The sequence below is a fragment of the Clupea harengus genome, chromosome 4, assembly GCF_900700415.2.
Source record: "Clupea harengus chromosome 4, Ch_v2.0.2, whole genome shotgun sequence".
NCBI classification, from domain to species: domain Eukaryota; kingdom Metazoa; phylum Chordata; class Actinopteri; order Clupeiformes; family Clupeidae; genus Clupea; species Clupea harengus.
In genome coordinates this window covers 26,812,795-26,835,475 of record NC_045155.1, presented here as the reverse complement: position 1 = coordinate 26,835,475, position 22,681 = coordinate 26,812,795, and the positions used below count along the sequence as shown (strand labels likewise).

Genomic DNA, 22,681 nt, shown 5'->3' with positions numbered 1-22,681 from the left:
TGAACTAAGTGTTTACATCATTTTGTATCATCTGACCTCTATAATCTGTACCCCTGGATGTGTACTTTGTCTTTGTCTCTCCACCCTTCTTGCCATTACCTATAGGGGGTGGTCTGACTACATCCTCCGGCCGTGTTTAAGGCTGGCGTGTTCATTCGATTCTATCAATACTATCTATTTTGTATTTTGGAGTGCTACTGTTTTATTTGGATACATTGCTGTTTTTTTACTGTTTAACTTTTGTATTTTTATATGTACTTTTACATGCCTCTGTGACGTTAAGCTGTTGTTGTTTTTTACAAACCACGTCTGGACTTGCTAAAACTCTTTAGTGCTGCTTTGAATTCAATTCAGTTAAATTGTATTTTTATAGTGCCAAAACAATTAAATTGTGTCTCAAGGCGCTTTACAGAGACCAGGGCTTGACTGTGAAAGAACAGGGTTTCCATTTAGAGATTTTAGTAGGATTGTGCCACACTTAAGGATGAGTAGAATTACACACTATCTTTATTCAAATGGATTTTGTGCTTTTAATGCTTTTCTTTTTTACTATTTGTAAAGGTGAATAATCAAATAAACGTTTTACATTCGTTGCCCTGAGTGCTCTAATGTTTGGGAGGAGCCCATAGGGGCGACATTAAACCCTCCTTATCTGTCCACCATCTTCTGCACTCCAGCATAGCAACGTACACGATCTCCGCTATAGGCATTATCAGTGCTCTAAATCAACCATTCCTAAGGGTGAACTAGTGAAACGGTTTATTGTCTTCGGTGGTCAGTGTTTGCTAGTACTGTTCTTAGTGACCACCATTTGTTTCTCACCATGTTCTATCCCCCAAGTGCGAATAGATAAACTGCTTGCGTTCAGCCAGTCAAGAGCAGTTTAGTGAATTAACAGTCCTGATTCAGATTGAGGTCATTGATGAGTGCAGTTAGGTGTATCAACAGTCCTGATTCAGATTGAGGTCATTGATGAGTGCAGTTTGGTGTATCAACAGTCCTGATTCAGATTGAGGTCATTGATGAGTGCAGTTAGGTGTATTAACAGTAGGGTTGGGTACCGAGAACCGGTACCAATATGGAACCGGTTCCAATACAACCGGTACCTACCCGGACCGAAATGCAACGCAGATTTCGGTGCTTCATTTCGGTGCTTGAGCCAATTGAAAACGGTTGCTAGGCAGATTCCGCGGGGCACATGTAAAACTGCCCCAGCTCCCAATGTAAACTTTGTCCTGTGTCACTCACGCTCATTGGTGTTTTCATAGCTACAGTCTTATGACGGTGAAGAGCAGGCAGCATTTCACAGAGCAAGCACAAACAGAACTAGCCATCAACCTTTTAACAGAGAAAATACCGAAAGGTAAACGGTCAAAAGTGTGGCTGTATTTCGCACAAAAATATTCAAACATCGCGACGTGCAGCAAATGCAACAAAACAATTGCGTGAAAAGAGGGGAGAGAAGGCAAGAGTCGACGGCAGATCAGCAACCGAAGACTGAAAAATATGATGACAGCTACACTTAGCCTACGGTAGTCTCTTAAAGGGGCAGTACACATTTTCTCGTACTCAGTGTGTTCAAGTAACAAGATTAACTATAAACAAGATAGAAAAGATAGGTATAAACAAATCATAAAATGGTGAAATTTCATGAAATAAATGCAAACAAAATAATACATTTTTGACTCCAAAGGCAAATATGCTCATATTTTTGCAAAATAAGTTTGAAGCTGTTTTTTGTATTTATTTATATTTATTTATTTAAGTATACTATAAACTGTTGTTTACAGTTAATATAATGTTTATAGTTTGAAGTTAAAAAGTTGGAAGCTGTAGTTTGAAGCCAAGTGTTTTGTATGTATTTATATTTATAATATACTTTAAACAGTTAATATATTGTTCAATTTGAAGAAAAAAAATGTATTGAACAAAAGAATTGCTGAAGTTTTGAAGCTGTAGTGTGTGTACAGAGTGTGTGTGTGTGTTTTGTATTTATTTGTATTTATTTAAGTATAGTCTAAACTTTTGTTAACAGTTCATATATTATTTAAGTTTTAAGTTAAAAAGTGTTTTGTATTTATTTATATATAATCTACTTTAAACAGTTCATATATTTGGCAATAAAGCCTTTCTTAAATGTCGTCTTAAATTTTTTTTTTTTTTATAAAAGTATCGGTTCCGGCACCGTTTAGGCACCGGTATCGTTTTAAAAGTATCGGTTATGTACCGGTATCGGATAAAAACCAAACGATACCCATCCCTAATTAACAGTCCTGATTCAGATTGAGGTCATTGATGAGTGCAGTTAGGTGTATTAACAGTCCTGATTCAGATTGAGGTCATTGATGAGTGCAGTTTGGTGTATCAACAGTCCTGATTCAGACTAAGGTCATTGATGAGTGCAGTTAGGTGGATTGTTAGCACTGATGTTTCACTGCCCCTGAAACCTTTTCTGGCTTTGGTTATGTAATTGAAATCTGTATCTGGCTGTGTGCAAGTTGTGGTGCTGATGTCCTTATCAGAGTCCACAAGGGTGAAGCAAACTATGTAGGCTGGCAACAAGGCTTCGCTTTTAGACGCACGCCTCGATGGCACACTTTACCACCACTGAATCAGCTGTGCCATGTTTGCCTCATGTTGGCCAGGGACATTTAAAGGTAAGGTCTGCCATCCTAATACAGGGACATTTAAAGGTGAGGTTTGCCATTCTAATACAGGGACATTTAAAGGTGAGGTTTGCCATTCTAATCCAGGGACATTTAAAGGTGAGTTCTGCTATCCTAATACAGGGACATTTAAAGGTGAGGTCTGCCATTCTAATACAGGGACATTTAAAGGTGAGGTTTGCCATTCTAATCCAATACACTTTCAGTCCATTCAAATAACCCCCAGCTATCTGCGCATTACAAACAATAAAGTTACATTTTAAGGATCAGGAAATATGAATACCGATTATGGCAGCAAGCTGAAACGTTTGCCCCTCAGTCTGTAGTTAAATAAAAGAGGATAAAATAATTTGACAGACCAGCCCTTCCTTTATTCAGTGTGTGGAACTCTCACCTCCAAGGACCAGGAAATAGAAGCAAAACACGTAATATCACAGTTAGGCCTACATCAAAAACCATGTGTTACTAGTTTTTTTAATTGTCAGATATATTTGATATTTCCACATGGCTCTGTAAGACGGGGTTGACTCAGGTTGACTAAGGGTTTTCATTTGCCCAGCAGGAGGCGCCAACATACCAACTAAACCTTCCTTTCCTCACTGTATCCAACTTCCAAACATACATTTACAACCTCAGGTAGGCCCTCTTAACGTCGCTTTCTCCGCCCCCTAACTATCGCAACCCCAGTTAGGGTGAGACTGGAAACAGGCTGCCAAGGTATGGATGGATTCCCCAAAAGCCGTGGAACAGAGTCAGTGTCAGTAGCCTACATTGGGAATTCTAACCCCCCTCTGCAGGTGACAACCCCCTCCATTAGTCCTCTCTGTGTAATCCCCATCAGTGTAAACCCCTCCATTAGTCATCTGTGTGATCCCCATCAGTGTAAACACCAAACCCCTCCACTCGTCCTCTCTGTGTGATCCCCATCAGTGTAAACACCAAACCCCTCCACTCGTCCTCTCTGTGTGATCCCCCTTTAGTGTTAACACCAAACACTAACCCTAAACACATTATCATACACATTAATATAAAATGACATCATTACACATTATTAATATACAAACATATTATCAAAATCATATACATATCAAACCGGTTCAGTTTAAAGCGAACAAAGACCCTCAAGCTTGTCACCACATGTCAGCGTTTAGTTTTGTGTTTCACTATGCAAGCGTTTCATTCTGTCCACTAAGTGAGACAGACATCAGGCCCAGTCTTGTCTGAGAAATAAACATTGACAAAACTCTATAAGGTTTCAATTTCAATAAGGTTTTCGATAAGGAATATAAAATAAATAAGATTATGGCTGGATTGAGACTGGAGAACCCCGGTGTGTATCATATAGATGGTGGAGCCCAGGAAGCTCACATACAGATTTAAACCCTATACAGGAAGTCACTTTGAATAAAAGTTTCTGCCAAATAAATAAATGTTAGTATTTACATACATCAAGCACTTAGATACAGATCATATCTACACAGCTGATTGTGGATGGTTGCTTTGTGACTGTTTATATAAACATGTGTAAAGTACAGAAAGATTGGGGAAATTCTGGTACTGGGCCCGTGTAAGGAAAAAAACACTAACAAAAAAATATTATTCTGAGACATCAAACAGGTATCACATGTTCAGTTTACAGCAATCCATTCAATGGACCAAAAGCTGTAAGTGGTCACCCGCTTCCTCAAGGGAGTCTTTTCTGTTGTGCTTTCTGACAATGAGTGTTGTTAGTAGGTAACCCCAATGAAGAGAGAGATACAGCTACAAAGTGAATGATGTTTATTTGATGAATTCTCATCTGCCAAGAGCTAATTGCTAAACTATAAAGTGCTAAAAATAGAAAGTGCTGAAGTGCTGCAGATATTTTCAGAGTAAACATTTTAGGAACGGTTCCCCAGATTTTATTGACATTATATAGATACAAAAATAGTACGAGTTTTACATTTTAGATAAATAAAAAAAAACGTATACCTAACAGAACCGATCCCCGCGCAACCTGACACAGCTTGAGCAGTTTTGCAAAGAACAATGGAGTAAAATTGCAGTGTCCAGATGTGCAAGCCTGACTGAGACTTATCCACACAGACTCAGTGCTGTGATTGCAGCCAAATGTGCATCTACTAAAAACTGACTTGAAGGGGGTGAATACTTTTGCAATCACTTATTTTACATTACATATTTTTATTTAATTGACATTACTGTATAGAAATCAGTTTTCACTTTGACATTGAAGAGGTTTTTTTTTGTATTTGTTTTGTCAACAAAGCCAACTTATACTGACCATGAAAAAGCAAAAAAAGGGGTAAAACATCCAAGGGGATGAATACTTGCAAGGCACTGTATATGTCTCCAAAGGGCAAACACATTAGGGCATTCCCAAAACATATGTAAGAAAGTCCCTGAAGCATTAAGTGTACATAGATCACAAACAGGAGATATGATGATTTTCATCGCACAACGTTTTATAGGGGTAAGATACATCCCGTGTATACATTTAAAATGTATTAATTGGTGATAGGGACAGCACAGTCTTGTGTGCCCTGGCCTCCCCATCCTCCAGCAGTCCAGTGTGGCTCCTTCAGAAAGAGCATAATCCTCTTCATGAGGAAAGTCAGGTGCTGAATTACCACAAACAATATGTGTTTTGATGTCTAGTCAAAGTGTTTTATTTGTCTCATTCACCAAACAGCTTAGTATCATCAGAGCAGTGACATTTTACACAGTACACGTGCATAAAAGATAAAAAATTTAAATATATAAGATATACAACAATGTAAATGTAAATGAAAGGCTAGCAGCAGTTAACAGAGTGTAGGAGTGAGGAATATTAAATTAAATAATATACATATATATATATGTAGTAAGTACGGTAAGTGAGTTGTATGAGTGGGGGAGCAGAATGTACATGGTGATGACTGTCCATATTGATGACCAGATGACCAGACCACTATAGAAGATGTCCAGGGGATGACCATAGAATGTCCACAAGTTCAGTAGGTCATTGTTGCTGGTTCAAAAGCCTTATGGCCTGGGGAGAAAAGCTGTTTGTAAGTCTAGTAGTCCGTGTCCTGATGCTCCGGTAACGTCTACCAGACGGCAGCAGTGTGAGAAGTCCATAGCCTGGGTAGCTGTGGTCCTTTATGATTTCCCGTGCTTTTCTAAGGCATCTCATGATCGAGTTATAACATCCTCATCCGGCAAGTGGTGTTCTGAACATGGTATGCAGGTCCCCACTCTGGCATCTCAGGGCAGCAGTCTCTGCAGTAGTGAGGTGGTGTAGCACAGCAGTAATAGAGAGGTGGCACTGTGGTCAGTTGGTCCAGAAGGAGAACAGCTCATTTGGCAGTCCTGCCTGGTTCAGTCTGTTCCATAAGCACCTGGAAAGAAACAAACAGAATGAGATCATGTATTACTCTTTGAACTTGTCCACCAACTATTCATTAATACTCAATGTAAGACAGACAGAATTTGTGGTCTGGGGAACACTGAATTAATTACCTAATCTTGCAGGCCTTTTACAAAACATTAATCTCAAGATGGCTCGAACTATTAAATGAAAGAAAATAAAGTTGGTGAGATATAGGTATATTGGTTAAGAGGGAGAAAGGGATTATTCTTGCCATGTTCATGCAGAAAACACAACATGAAAAGGTGTTTGTATATCTATCTCATATTTCACGCCTTTATTGTCTTAGATACAATTCCGAACGACAAACACAATTAAACACTATTACATAAACACAATTGGAATCGCAAGGGTGTTTCTTGATTACTTTCTTGTAGGAAAATAGTGTGTTACAGAAAGCATGAGATTCAGGCAGACATATGGTCAAAATTCAGTCGGAAACTGAGTGGTAAAAAAGTAGGCTACTCACCATCACCATTATTATTACGGTCATGAAAGACATTCAGGCCGTTCTGATCACGTGACTGCTGCCATCCTAACACATAGTTCACTTTGTTCCTATAGAAATACAAACATTATGATCAGAAAGGCAATAAAACCTGACACAGATAGGACAGTATTGGACATGAGCTTTAGTGAATAACTGTACCTCTGTTGTTGTAGTAGGGCCTGACTTCTCTTGTGTGTCGCTTTCCACACGTGTGTCTGCTGAACAAATAAATACAAACTAATTTGAAGAATTGAAATAAACAGCGAAACAGAAATGTAAGTTTGCATTTAATATGCATTGTCATAAATTACATTTTCTGGACTGATATTTACAATACACCAGTAAGAACGCTACAATTAACACAAATTTCAAAAAGATGTGTGTGTAAACAAAACAAAGTTGAGAGAAGAAAAAAACAAGACAATCATATGTTTATGTCTTTATCAATATTCTTGACAGTTGCAATCATGATAACAGTAGGCATTCATAAAAACAATAATTTAATCATAAGAAACATGAACATTCTTACCTTGTTGATCTTTTCTTTTCCTCTTCCTTCTATTATATATAAATATCACACCCCCACATGTAGCAGCTAGGACTGCAACACCAGCTATGATACCAGCTACAATGGCAACAGTGTTTTGTCTTTGACCACAATCAGTGTCATAAGAAGATGATCCTTCTCTTAGTACAACATGTCCAATCAACTCACACCTACAGAGATCACATAAATAGTTACATTTTAGATACACCAGTAAATAACTTGGAACATTCCAAGTGAATGAACGTACCGTGTGTGTGGTCTGCAGTATGTGAATGATCCATTTGAGTATGTGTCGCCTACACAGTCACCACACACAGTATCTGTGGATACTGTACCTGTGAGAGAGAAGTTATTACATTGCCTTGTTATGATTCTCAATACTGTCAGTCATACGCAACTAAATGAAGGTCTTAACATCCTCCACAAGCAGAAGACCCATCATAGTTACAGTCACAGCTTTTGTGCTCATAACCAAACAGTGGCACAGACTGATATTTATTGCATGCAAAGACACAGCTACAGCTTGTAGTCAGCCATTTTACATGTCAGCTTACAGACCTTTTCCATGAAAATGAGGTAACATTTGACCACAATAAGTAACAGTGACTACTGACTACCAGAACTGGTAAAGATGGTCAACACTGGTTTGTAAAATCACTTGATTTCCCAGCCCCCACCTCTTCTGTCAAAGACATCTCCTGAAGCATTACTCTTTTAATATAATCAAAAAAACAAACAAACATGTCTGGTTTATGTTCTGCCCTAGAATCATGATAGAAAAATAGTTATTCTGATTCTAAACTCTTTCAGTGTGTAGTGAGGTGGATTCACCTATGGTCTCACGTCACCGCACTCATTTACCCCACCCAATTAACAAACATGTTATTAGTGGCCACGATGGGGTGTGGCTATAAAAGCTTGGAAGTTTTCGGTGTCTGGGTTTGTGAACCGCTACCTCCCATGCAGTGTGGCTTTTATGTTTCTCCCGCGCCTGGGGTTGTGATCCTCTCCTCCTTCGCTGACCTCGAGAACTCTCGTTCACACTAATTCCAATGACGTTCCCGCGGCAGCCAGTGTCTCTGAGTACCACATGACCCGGGCCTGGTGGAGAGCTGGAGTCACCACACACGCTGCTGTCTTGTCTTGTTTTGGTTTTCACAAGTTGTTTTGGTTCTCCGTCGGTGTTTTCCTTATTTTGCGGCTTGTCCTTGTCCATTTTAACGTGTTCCTTAGTTACCTATTCCTTTTGCTTGCTATTGTCTGTCGTCTCAACTAGTTTACTTGCTTTGGTTTGTCTTGCTTAACTTGGTGTTGTTGCTTTCTTTTCGTTATTGTGGTCTGTGTTTTATTTCAGTACATGGGCATAGTTGTGCACAGCACGCATTTGTTCCTGTGCTTTGTTTGTATTGGTTGCATGTGTATGGTTTATGTGTAGTTCCTTTAATAGAGGGGAAAGGGTAACGTGCCTGTAGTTTCTGTGTGTATGTGTGTTTACCCTATAGCTGGGGTCGACTGGTATTTCATATTTTCTTTATCCCCTTTTAGTTTGTATAAGAAGGCATTGAGCTATCCTGGAGGGGGGCTAGTCACCTGGTGGTGGAGTCCCTTCAGTGCATGCTCACGTTTGATCATTGATACCGCATAGTTGTTGTGTCACTCTGGTCACTTTTCGTGTGGTGTGCGTATGTTGATCTTCACAAGGGTGGTGTGAACCCTGAAGCACACTTCCCAGTTAGCCTGCCGCCCCTCTAAGGTAAGTCCCTGCCTGCTATAGTTTGTTTCCATTAATTCTCTACCCTAGCATGTTTGCCAGCCGTAAACCTCACGATGCTGACTGTCTGAGCCCTTTATTAAATATGAAATATGTTATAAATATTATATGAAATAAATACAACCTTTTCTACTTTGACTAACCTCTCAGTCTGTTTAGGTCCATCTCTTTATCGGCAAGCATATACAGTACATCATAATTACATATCTTTCTAATAAATAACATCTTGTGGAATTCACGACTCTTGTGTGGTGTGTGTTTCGAACCTGTTCTCAAGGGCTGGTGTGCCTAATAGAACATATAGTTTAAACATTCTCTGGGTGCAACCCAGGGTAGCGTAGTTGGCTACTTAGACAGGGCTATGGGGTTCCCCCTTAAAGCTCGTTACAATCGGCTAACATACTACTGTAACATGTTCCCTTTCTTGTTTCCTGCATTAGTGTGTGTGTGTATTCACCTCCTCTTCTAACTTTGTCATTCTGTCTCTATAGGGTAATTACAGAGGATTGTCTAACCTGTCTGGTTGATGTACTGCCCTGGTGAGCACTTTGTGTGTTCCACAGCTCCTCGGCAGCCATCTTTAATTGGGTCAGTACAGTAGTGACCTTCCAGAGGCTCACAGAGTGTGTCTGAAGTGGAGCTGCACGCCCTCTTCACTCTTAGACCTTCACCTATATTAGGATATACAGTGATTATGAAGTTGATTGAAAAACATTTCAACTCTCAACCCTGCACCTGAGTAAAATACACACAAATATTACCCCGACATAATGGTAGGAATGATTGAGTGAATAAATGAGTGACAGGATGAGATTTTGGCGATTAATGGTAAACAGGACTTACTTGAATCACAAACTGAACATGATAAACATTTGAGGAGTCCGTTAGGTTTATCAGTGAAGGAGGAGGGTGGGCAAGGCAGGCACGTGGTACTTCTATCCTCAGTGCAGTGACGCTTTACATAATGACCTTAAACACAGACCACACGGTTCAAGCTCTGGATTCAATTTTAATTGTTAACAATACATGTAACATTAAATTGTAACACACAGTGCAGTTTATAGTCTGGAAAAAACGGCACTGTACCACTTTGCTTCAGATGTGTAACTTACCAGGACTACACATTGGGCAGCACTCCTGTCCAGTGTCATATTCCGCTCGACCACATGCACTTGTCATGACGACACTGACAGCAAACATCAAAAGGCAACACCAGGGCACTGAGTTCAGAATCCTGACACCAGAAGACAAAGTGGGGACGCAATGTTTTGGGTTTGAACTGTGTTTCAGAAAACTGTTCAAATGAATTTTACACCTAAATTGAATTCTGTGACAAAGGATCACACCGCTGCAATGTAAATCAGCTTGGTCAAGGTGAGGCGTGCAAACGATTCTCTCAGAACATATGTCATGAAAGCCTTTCACAAACGTTTTGCATCTGTGTAGCCTACGTGGCTCGCTCAGTTATCAGCTAACTTTATCCTTAACGTAGGCTACTGCCCAAAGGACCGTGATAAGATCACATTAAACACATTTAACCCTTAACACGTCACGAGACCCAACTTAAGTGCAAAATTCACACTTCAAATTCAACACATAGCATTTGTATTCAGATAAGATGGTGTCATCATGACTGCCACAGTAGCCGCCATCATAGTGGGAAATCTGTATGGATACTTTCCTGTAGTGCCTTAACAATTGTGCAAGAGAGAACAAAAAAAAGCAACAACGACAGAAGAAATTCACTAGAGGAGAAAGAACAACGCAAGTGTGGAAACATATTTTCAAAATCCACTCACCGTGGCACCATTGGTTCTAGGGTCGAATAGAATATTCAAATTTTCTTTTTCTTTGTTTTTTTTTATTGGTGGTTTACGCCTGTACAGCACATAACACCTCCATGAAGAACTCACGCCAAGCTCCTTAACCACCATAAGAGCTCCTGTCTGTGCAGTCTCTGGGTCCTAAGATCCGTCTGTATGTATCTGTAAAAATTAATAAAACCTTCCATTAACATCAAGACAAACCCAATCAGCCAAAGCTTCCAGCCCTGATTCCTGACGACATACTCCAATACACCCATGCCCACTACTGCTTGTGGGAGATGCCATGGTGGCACTGGGGAAATGGCCACTGTCAGGCCAACTTCTCTTCTTCCAAGCCCATCTCCTCTACCCAGGTCTTTACTCTCGATCTAAACCCCCAACATTGCCTGTGTAGTGTCCCCTTATATGACCTCCTAAGTTTACCCAGTCAGCTAAAGCCAATTTCCTTCTGCTTCATGCCAAATGCATTTCCCCAAGTTCCACCTGTAAATTCACCACTGGCGAAGACAAGCGCCCCACTGCACATCCTTAGCGCCCGTGCCCAAAGTGCATTTTCATCAGGTCCGATCATTTGCTCCCCAGCCAAGCCCACTTAAACACCTCATTACATTACAAACTCTTTTGAACTTAGTTTCTAATCTCCCAATATGTACTCTCCATTACAGCTTACTATCAAACCATATATTCTGCCACCCCTATGCACAAGTCGGCAGATAGATAACTCCTCCTCTAATCACCACACTGAAGAGGGTGCTTAGTTCAACTCAGTTTAATGACTGGAAGTAGGGCAAAACTACAAGAAATATAACATATACTCGAACCTCAATACAAACATAAATATGAAATGATATTTCAGTATTAAGTGCGTCAACGCAATGCAATTTCTAGCGCACACTTTATTAACTGACAACAGATTATCACCTTTAATTTAAAGCCCGTTTTGTTATATGTTAATACCAGCACATGTATTATCAACTTGAACATTCAAAGTTAAATCTCGTGTTAAACCAACCAGTATGACCAACAAATCTGTTTTAAGACTAACGATCTCAAACTACGTGCCGGCAGTGCATCCAAAGGCATGTAACAAATGAGTAACCTTTTCATGACCAGAAGTCCAATTGGCTTTTCTATCAACAACTACATCTATTTTGTACATTTGTATTGTTCAGTAAACAAACACAGTCCATACTGCCATCTTGCTTCAGATAGGGGTGTGACACGGTCAGGTCGCAACAGTCGAATCAACTACTACGTCTTCAACAGTAGATAGCGTATTGAGGACATCATTGATAAACAAAATGTTCTTAATGGAAACGTATTAACAATACATTAACATTTCTTACAACACCCATAGCCCCAGATATCTAACATCATCCGGTGGTTCCCCATAGAAATATAATTTCACATTAGTAGCGATTGTTTAACTTGTAAACAAAAACATTAATTTCATACAGAAAATGTAGATTTTCCGATCTATAAATGTTTATAACTGTTTGTCACTTTTGTAATAGCTGGGGCGAAAGTAGGGAAGGCTACGATAATAATTTAGAAGATGTCTATTCACCTGGTAGCGACCATAATTTACGATTTGTAGCCTAGTAAACCTACCATAATCTATTATGGCTATAACTTGTCTTGAAATGTATATCTATCACAATAGCCGTAGGTTACCTTCTGCATGGTTGCTGACACCACTGCAAAACTGATGGGGGTCGTCCGTGTGCTGGCGACTGTTTTTAAAAGACCCAAAATAATCAAATTTAGGAAGCTTTACCACCTTCTCCTCCTGTTCTTTTCTCTCTGGCCTTTTCCTACTCGCTAAATTCAAGTGGCTACAGACCTTGCGCGTTGCAATTCGTTCAAAGGATGACAGAGGGCGTGTCAGTGAGATTGACAGGTCAATAAACCAATCACGCCGCTAGTTTCGATTTTCTTTTCTGGTCGTTGGCATCTGATATTCTCAATATATACAAAGTGATGATTCAAATAAAACGAATGTCTGTGTTGTATTTACTTCCACCTTTCACCCTTTTTAAGCTAATTGGCTCAGACTATTTAAGCAGTCTTCATTTGACTGCTGTTGTGCTGTACAACGTACCGTACGTAGGCTACTCCTCAAAATGTAACTGGGGACAGACAGTGTGATCCTCCACCTCATATTTTTAGTGCATAGTGACACCATCTCTCTCGTTTTTAAGTAAACGGCCATGTATCGGTAAAACTGGCTGTGTTTGCTGTCTTCCATTATTGAAACTGGCAATCTTACATGATCTGTCGTTGTGACGCATGCGCTGCTTCGCTGTCCACAGTGTCGCAAAGTGACGCATGCGCGACTAGGATCGGGTAGTGACAGTGACACAGCTACTTCCCTTACAGATTAAGGCGCGACATTTGAATTCTGACAGACGTAGAACGCACCTGTAAACTGGACGATGCCTTTCAAAGATAAAAGTGGCAGTAGGAAAAAGCCAGACAGAAGAGAACAGGAGGACCTAAAGGTGGCAAAGCTTATTTGGATTAAAAAAAAAACCAGTCGCCAGCCCCCGGACGACCCGCATCAGCATCGCAGCCACCAGTGTTGTGTCAGCAATCATGCATCAGGTAACCTACGGCTGTTGTGAAATATATAAATTTCAAGATAAGTTATAGCTTACATTACAAGTTGGGTAAATTATGGTCGCTACCAGGTGGATGGACAGCCTATACATTAGTATGGTAAGATAGCCTATGCTTGGGAGGCTATTCCTTTTATTAGATAACCCATTCGGTCAAACGGGTGTCAAGTACGGTTTACGTTAGCTTGCTGTTCAAAATGATCAAATGATAATGATAACTAGAGATGCATTTCCGCAAGAAAATGCAAAGTGTGATTGCTCAGGGTGAAGCAAAATGCCACAAAACGGCTGTCGGGTGGGGACACGGTCCCGGGCTCGGTTTAGTTCGAAGCGGGCCGCCTGTTTCATTGTGTATGTTTTTTCAGATGTGGGTAAAGCTGCTGTGTGTGCCGCCGTGCAAAATAATGCCTTCCATGAGTGTTTTTAAGAACGCTTCAGCACTTTGACTGTCTGTTCACGTTACCGCGTAACTCTGGGGTTCACTCTGGTGGTTTCAACATTTGTGTCGTAGGCGGTGGTTTGCAGAAAGCTATACACACTGGTCAATTCCTAACAGTATTTTTAATTAGTATAAATTAAGCGTAATGCTCCAACATCTGTATACACATATACCAGTCTTATTTCCTTGTAATTGACCAACATGCTCTACCTTGTAAGGCCACTATCGTAACGGCGCCTATTAACGCCCCAGCTATTAAAAAAGTGACAAACCGTTAAAAACATTTATAGATCGAAAAATCTTGAAACAATCAATCTTACATATTTCAGTAGCGGTGGGTGTCTAGATTAGGACTGGTAACTTGTTTGGATTTCAACTGAAACGTGTTTTCAGTTTTTTTCCGTTGTGTAGACCGACACGCAAAATGAGCTGATACAGGAGGTGGAACCCATTAACAGCCTTTCTGTATATATGTCTATGGAAAGCTGTATGACCCTCACAAATTCTCTTCGCGAAATCGAATTCGTTCAGTTCGTCCCATGAGGGTTTGTACACATAGAAATACATCGCTGTCTAGTACACTAAATAACGCTGTACAACTGCAATTTTCTGCACACATACAAGTTAAATACCCCTTTTGGGTAGGAGCGTATGGTGTTTAAAATCCGTTATCCTGGTTGATACAGAAATCAATATTAAGTAACATGTACCTGCGTGAGGCTGTTAATAGGTTTCGGACGTTAATAGGCGCCGTTACTATAGATTACTGGGCTGTGTTGATGAGCATTTTAAAGTTCACTTTATCTTTGGCACCTCGACTTATACTCAGTGTGTTTACATGATGGTATAATTCGAATATTTGCTTAGTCGGACTATGCTTTCTTTCGAGGGTAGGTGCTATTATCCCAATGTACATGGCAGTGAATAAATCGAATCATTGGCCGAAAGCATGTCATATCCGATACGATAGGTGGCGCTGTTTTTATTACAACTAGTGGTGATACAGCCCTTTCCGCTTGACCTCTTCACCACTACCAATAACAACAACAGTTGATTGAGCATGAATCGCGTCTGTTCATCGGTCCAGAAATGCGTGTTGCCTCTTGGGTTGTTTGTTTGTTTGTTTCTGCCAGGCCGATGTGTTTATAAGTTACATTATTCAAAGGTGAAAGATAAAAGGCGAGAGAAACGCATGCACATTCACACACACACACGCGCGCAAATAATGGGTTACAGCCAAAACGCATTGCCCTTCTGCCAGTTGCATCAAATTGTTTAAGTACTTCTTCGCTGTCGATTTCCAAATCTGTGTGAATATTCATAAGAGCAAGTCCAGTCAGTCTTTTGTCAGTCATCGTACTTCGTAAGATATGTCTTAAGACGCCCCATTGTACTGAATGACCGCTCAGCAGACGCTGTGGAAACGGGCAAATGTGCCGAACTTTCCAGGGCTTGATAAAGCTCACTGCATTTGGGCTGTAGCTCATTTAGCTGTTTCCAGCTCTATATCTGCATCGTCAACGCTGGGCATTAGTTGTCCGTACTCCGATTTTATAGTTTCCCCATCGTAATAAATATGCATTCATGATATTTTTCTATGACCGAGTTTGACAGGTATTGGTCAGGTAATAGTCGAGTGACAGCTGATTTCACAAGCATTAACTTTAAACCAGAATATTATAACGTGTCGGCATAGTCGCCCCGTAATGCCGTGCAGCGGGCGCATACTGTTATACTTTATGTTATGCATGACGTTCCCTAGGCTATATGTTCCTTACCGTTCTAATTACATGTCGTTGTTCTGTGTTGGGACAGAGCTTATACAGGTGGGTGACGGTAGCACAGTCTGTTCGTGGGCATAAAGCCCGTGCCATTGTGACAGTGTGTTGTGTTTAATAAAAAGCCATAACAAATATACCACGCTTCCGTGATTTGTTACAATATAATGGTCTTGCTTCTATAATGTATAAACACGTAGGTTACAGGGTGGGTGTGGCAGAGAGAGAGAGGGAGAGCGATGATGCACACGGATATATCAGATTTAGCGACCGGAGCAAAGTTATGTTGCTGTAACGTTGAACTCTTTGCAATCAATAAATACAGTACTTAATAGGCTAATTGATACAATATCTCCTCGTTTGAGTGTGGTTGTTTGAGTGCAATGGGAGTGTATGATCGTTATTGTCTATAAAGCAGTGTTTCTCAAACTTTTTCAGACCAAGGACCACTTAGCCAATAAAAATTCGCGGACCATTTAACTAAATATCCCCGGAACAACATGCCTCCTACCCAAGACCTGGCGCCAGACAATTGTTAGCGCACACATGATTTTCGCGGGCTCTCCTTTTGTACGTACCAGTAGGCTAGTTATAGATATGACAATGCGCAAGGCAAAGCATCTGGAACCCTGCTCCATGCGTGACTGCTATCGTTGATTATACAGTAAATACGTTGTGAAATGAAACAAAAACACATCACAGTTAAAGATGTATTAGTATTGATTGATTCACATCGATATGAATGGATGACATGACTAACAAGTGGTGGGAAATTAATATGAAAGTATTTGTTCGGTGAATTAGCGCGCTCTGTCCAAACAGTCGCAGTCAACGTTTTTGTCAACACTGGCACCACATAAGTATCGTAATTTGAACGTCCTTATACGTTTTTAAGGAGGGGTTGTAAAGGTACTCATATCTTCGGACCTCTTCTGTTATGTTTGTTCATAGTCAACAAGAATAAGCTTGTGAGACAGTCTGCAGGATATTCATAAATAAACGTGTCATTAGTATGAACAGCTGAGACAACGTATCGTCTCTTTCGTCTTCCGGGTCACGACCTGGCAGGGAGGGAGGGAGGATGGCGGCGGGATCTCAAGCATGCGCAAAGACGCAAAGTCCAGTTCCTTATCCAATTCACCGTTACATGCCGCAATAGTCGAACTATCAACTGGATCGGATCGAGTTATCCAGGGGTGTTAGTCCGACTATGTGCGGTCCGACTACGATCCGACTAAGGTGCTTACATGAAACGGATAATGCGATTTCAGTCCGACTAAGGCAGTTATTCGAATCCATGTAACCACGGTCACTGTTACGGAGGAGGTAAGGAATGTTGATTTTGTTGTCATTTAAATTCAGCAGGCCATCTGGGAAGTTGAAAAACTGGGGGGTTAGATTTGCTGTATCAAAAACATGTTTTTTTTGTGTTGGTTTTATAAATTAAACAATCGCTACTAATGTGAAATCAAATTTGTACGGGGAATCTCTGTAGAGGGTGGATGTTGTAGGACATCTGCGACTGGCTTGATGGAAAGCTGACATGGAGAGTAGGCTACATATTGGAAGATTAGAAACTAAGTGCAAAAGAGTTTTAAATTGAATGAGGCCTGGAGGCAAATAGATCGTCTCTGATGATGATGTACTATGCTCTTGTGTGCTCAGTAGTAGATTATGGATGTAGGACGCAGAGAGAGACAAGATGAGGGAGGACGTTTTTTTTAAGGATGGAGGATAAAGCTAGCCGATAACTGAGCGAGCCACGTAGGTTACATAGGTGTCAAAGTTAGTGAAAGGCTTCCATGACGTATGCTTTGAGAGAAACGCGAGAAACGAAATGCCGATTTGTATTGCTTGCCTGGCTGAAAATACAACCAAAAATACATACCACGTGGAGCAGTCAAGTATGACGGGTATGGCTCAGTATACACTGTGTGTACTGCACACTACTCCCCACCTTAGTATGCAGTGTAGTATGCGAACTACCATGTAGTGTACTACAGTCACATGACCAAAACATTCCATGAGCTTCACCTCAGTGTTATCAGAAGGATGGCATCATTGGTGTTTACAGACAGTATTTTCATAACTGTACAAAGAAATTATCTTTGTAAAGAAAAGATTAACTGAACCCATTCATCAACATAATCTTACATTTATTGATGACAACATCGCTGTTATAGCATGATATTCTGGTGTCATTGTTATTATTCTTTTATTACAGTCCTATGAGGACCAAGAATAATTATCATACCAAACATTTGAGAAGTTACCCAAGAAAAAACAATAGAACATATGTTGCATACACAAAGCGGGTTGCCCCCTTTGAAAAATAACTAAATGGCTCAAACTACCAGGAAACATTCAGACACGTTTATTGGCCAAGTAAGTTTGCACAAACAAGGAACTTGACCCTGGGTTAAGTGGCTCTCATTGTACTTACACAAAATATACAACACAGCACAGCACAAAACAATACAACACAACAGCACAACGGTCTGAGAAATATAAGAAATATATACAAGGAGGCATTGCTATATACAGGAGCTGTAAACACAACAAGTAGTGCAAAGAGTGGAGAGTGCAAGAAGTGCAGGGATAAATATTAAGTGGTAAGAGAATGACGTAAGAAGTACAGTATACGGCCTGTATACACAGTAAAGGGTGGAATGTATTGCACAAATCTCGAGATTTGAGATAAAATAAATAAATAGGATAAATATAATTTGTAGTTCTAATTAGTAAAGTGGTTGTTTTGGTGATCCAGGGCTATTGCACAGTGCCACAGTGAATTAGCTGTTCATTTGTGAGACGGCTAGGGGGAAGAAACTGTTTCTGTGTCTGGAGGTTTTGGCGAACAGTGTTTTGTAGCGCCTACCAGAGGGGAGAAGTTGAAATAGGCAGAGAAACAAGAATGTTAGTTTGTATTTATTATCATGAAGTAAATATTCTGGGCTTAATTTCAATGCACCAGTAAGAATCAATTAATTAATTAATTAATTAATTAATTAAAGAAAAGTTAAGAGAAGAAAAAACAACACATTCATATGCTTGTGTCTTTATCAATATTCTCAACAACTGCAATCATGATAACAGTAGGCCTTAAGAATAACAACAATTTAATAATAAGAAACATGAACATTCTTACCTGGTTGATCTTTTATTTTCCTCCTCCTTCTATTATATATAAATACCACACATGTAGCAGCTAGGACTGCAACACCAGCTATGATACCAGCTACAATGGCACCAGTGTGTTGTCTTTGACCACAATCAGTGTCATAAGAAGATGATCCTTCTCTTAGGACAACATGTCCAATCAACTCACACCTACAGATATCACATGAATAGTTTTTAGATACATGAGTAAACTTGGTGTATAATCCTTGCTAACATTCCAAGTGAATGAACGTACTGTGTGTGTGGTCTGCAGGATGTGAATGATCCATTTGAGTATGTGTCACCTACACAGTCACCACACACAGTATCTGTGGATGCTGTACCTGCATGGACAGACAGAAATAAAGGAAAACACACATCATCCACTATGGACACATGTTGATGTTGAGTCATTTTTTTTTAAAGATTTAGTTTTTGGGCTTTTATGCCTTTAATTGATAGACTAGTGAAGAGTGGACCAGGAAACAGGTTTAATCTTGTACAGTGGTGCGCACCAGGGGAGAGACACAGAAGTTCACTCAACAGAGCTTAACCTAAGAATCTTCTGTAACCGGGTCATATTTTGAGGTTGTTGTATGTTTTCTAAGTGGTAATGGGACATGTCTCCTTTAAATGCCAGAAAACTACATTGCATCATGTTGTAGTTCCTGGGTTCGTATGTGGTGAATTCTGGGTATTATGACTGGAGCGAGAACGCAGTGCATCAGAGAAGGTGGCTGGCGTGAGGGATATTTGGTGATACTTGGTTAATATTGCTGGTAAGTGGGACATTTGTCTTAAAATACTTTAATAACCATGCAATTGTATATATCATTGATTTATATGAATGGATGAGTTCGTTTGGGAAGGAATGTTTGTGGATTCTGGCAGCATGTGGATTAGCCCAGTCGCTCTGTCATTTGGGGATGTAGCTAAATTTAAGTTTACATTTGTGAAATACAATTCCGTTTTGGCTATAGAGTGAAGAGTATGAGGTGATGTAGTTAGTGTAGATGTATTTTGTAGGAAATTAAGTTGCATACAGGCTGTATTAAAGTGAATTGTCATGTTTCACCTAGCAGACATATAGCCATACTGGTATCCTGGGAGCACACGTGTGTGGAGGATAGAGATGTGTGCGTGTTAGGAACATGTAAGTGTTGGTATCATTTCATTCGGACATACTGGTGTATATTTTGGTTTTATGTATATTTTAGCTTTATGTATTTGATGTTAGTGGTATACTAATGATGTTTTTGTATTTGTCTACTCTCAGTATCACCACTACCGTTTTGTATTGCTGAACCTTACTTTCATTTATTTTCTTATACGGCTAGTTCAGCTACAGAGTTGGGATAGGCTTAGCTTGTGTACAGGTTAGTTTATCATATAAGATTTCTATTTGATGTCATTTTATTTTTGTACTTTTCTATACAAATCTTTTGTTTTATATATCTATCAGATAAAGAACCCTTACTCTTAATTTTGTTGGACTTTGTGTGTTTTATTCCCCGCCAACAAATTTTGGTACCAGGAGTGGGGTCACATTGTCTGGTAGTTAATTAAATAATAGCATAGTTTATTGTGGCATTAAACGGTAGTGGTGGTACGAAGCTGCAGTGACAGGTTGGACAGACTGAGCCTGGTGTGGTGCAGACTGAGGAAGTGGCAGTGGTGACCCGTGGACTTCAGGCCAGCTGAGAGGGATTTCAGCACAGAGACTGATCAGCTGAGAGGGATTTCAGCACAGAGACTGCATCGACTGCGACATCATCGGGCCAGCTCGTCACGTCAACCGCTCAAGAACTTTATCCTTTGAAAAAAAAACTTAAAGGACGCTATTTATCATGGAGGGAGAGGTTCCTGCAGCTGAAAACGCAGCTGACAACATTAACATTTTAGAACAAATTGCTGAACTGAATAGGATACAGCAGCAAGCAGCGGCATCTATTGCTGCCTTGAGTCAAGATACACCGAGGTCTTATGTTTATGTACCTAGAGAACGACATATTACACCTTTTAGTGGGGAATATGACAAAGATGGCCGTGCAGTTGATGATTTCATTGAAGAGGTTGAGCGTGTATTGTGTGCTAGAAATCAGTCAGCGAATGATAAATATGACTTTGTCATGTCACTTTTGAGAGGGGCTGCTTTAGAAGAAGTGAGATTTCGTAGCGCCATTGGACCTAAGCAAGTCAGTGATTTGTTCAAATATCTCAGAGAAGCCTTTAGAGATAAGAGAGGCACAGCCCAGCTGCTGCATGACTTCTACCATCGCAAGCAGAAAGATTTTGAGGATGTTCTTGAGTATTCGCATGGTTTATGTCAGATATTGAGAACGGTGTTGAAGCAAGATCCAAATGCTTTACCTAATGAGAGACAGGTTCTTAGGGATCAGTTTATCGAAGGCCTTAGAGATCCAGTACTCAAGAGGGAACTGAGGAAGTTTGCTAGAGTGAACCCAGACTCTACTATGATTGAGGTACGAGAAGAAGCATCTTTGTGGTCAATAGAGGAGCTCCCTAGTCACTCAAAGATGTGTAAGACTAAAAGCAAAGGGGATAGTGTGGATACAGAAGCCAAGTGCAATGTAGTCAAGGCCCCTGAACAGCAACCGGTGACTTTAAATGATCTCCTTAGAGTAGTAGCAGAGCAAGGAAAACAGATCGGTGAGTTGACTGCAGCTGTAAAGGATCTGACTATGCAGAAAACAAACTCTAGTGGTCAAACCAGCACCAGACCCCGGGCTCAAATGAGATTTACTGATGATGGCAAGCCAATCTGTCTCAAATGTCAAGGAGAAGGACACATAGCCAGAAACTGCCCAAAGAAATGGGATGCGAACGGTCAGCAAACCAGCAGAGTACAGGGAAACGAGACTCCTCGGTCGCTGTGAGTCAAGCGATCAGGGGGAGTACTTTAGACTCAGTCAAAGCTTCACCAACCCATGATCAATTCCTTGCCCGGGCTGTTGGAACATGCCCTGTTGTAGAGATGAAAATTGGCGGTGTCTCCACCCGCTGCTTGTTAGACACTGGCAGCCAAGTAAGCACAGTTACCGAACAGTTTTTCCGCCAGCACTTATGTGGTGAAGAAGATGATATGCTGTCCACAGCTGGTTGGCTCCGATTAACTGCTGCCAATGGTCTTGAGATTCCGTATCTGGGCTATCTTGAGTTAGAAGTAGAGACCATGGGCCTAAAAATCCCTGACTGTGGTTTTCTAGTTGTTAAAGACCCATCAAGCCTTGAAACATCCGTACCTGGTATTGTTGGAATGAATATCATCAGTCAGTGTCGTCAGCTTGTCCATGCTGAGTTTGAGACTACTTTGAAGGGAAACCTAGAGTCAGACTGGAGAGGTGCATTTCAGCAGGTGCAAAAATGTGCTGTCCGAAGGCAAACAATAGCTCGAATTGCGGGTAAAGAGAAAATACACATCCCCTCTGCATCAGTAGTTACAGTCATGGCAAAAGGAGTACCCCAGAGGTCAGAATGTGAACGACAGATGCTACTAGAGCCGGCGAACATGCCTGTTTCAGGTGGTCTTGTGGTTCTGCCCACCTTAGTTGATGCTAGCAGCAACACAGTTCCCGTGCAAGTAGTGAATCTCACTCAAGAAGATGTATGGCTTAACCCTCGGACGCGTCTTGGTGTCTTGTCTCCTGTAGAGTGCATAAGTGATGAACCACAGGTCAAAGTAAAGTTTCACCGGATCTCAGCAAGTGCTGAGCATGTCTCAGTCGAGCAGAGCAGTCCCATCAGTTCTGGCACACAGGCTATACTGGATAAACTCGACATTGGGGGTAGTGAAGTACAACAAGAAAAGTTACGAGCATTACTGGCCAGATATATTGATGTTTTTGCTAGTGATGAGGATGACTTGGGGTATACTGACAGAGTCAAGCATGAGATTCAGCTAGTAGATGATGTACCAGTGAATTTACCATATCGTCGCATTCCCCCAAATCAGTACACTGA

At 40.6% G+C, this 22,681-nt stretch overlaps 1 protein-coding gene and 1 long non-coding RNA gene across 2 annotated transcripts in view; one reads left to right on the top strand and one right to left on the bottom strand.

Moving 5' to 3' along the window:
• The window catches only part of LOC105903341 (tumor necrosis factor receptor superfamily member 14-like), a 38,400-nt gene extending 28,283 nt beyond the window's left edge, over window positions 1–10,117 (bottom strand). The window contains exons 1-2 of the mRNA XM_042707539.1: window positions 9,993–10,117; window positions 9,724–9,849 (exon numbers count right to left, since the gene is read on the bottom strand). Coding sequence (XP_042563473.1) covers window positions 9,724–9,849; window positions 9,993–10,080 — 214 coding nt within the window. The 5' untranslated portion in view covers window positions 10,081–10,117. The remainder of the gene's footprint in view (window positions 1–9,723; window positions 9,850–9,992) is intronic.
• A 9,294-nt stretch (window positions 10,118–19,411) lies between these two features.
• LOC122132875 lies at window positions 19,412–20,183 on the top strand. Its single transcript, XR_006152393.1, has 2 exons — window positions 19,412–19,853; window positions 19,977–20,183. It is a non-coding gene; the product is annotated as an uncharacterized LOC122132875 (long non-coding RNA).
• The last annotated feature ends 2,498 nt before the right edge of the window (window positions 20,184–22,681 follow it).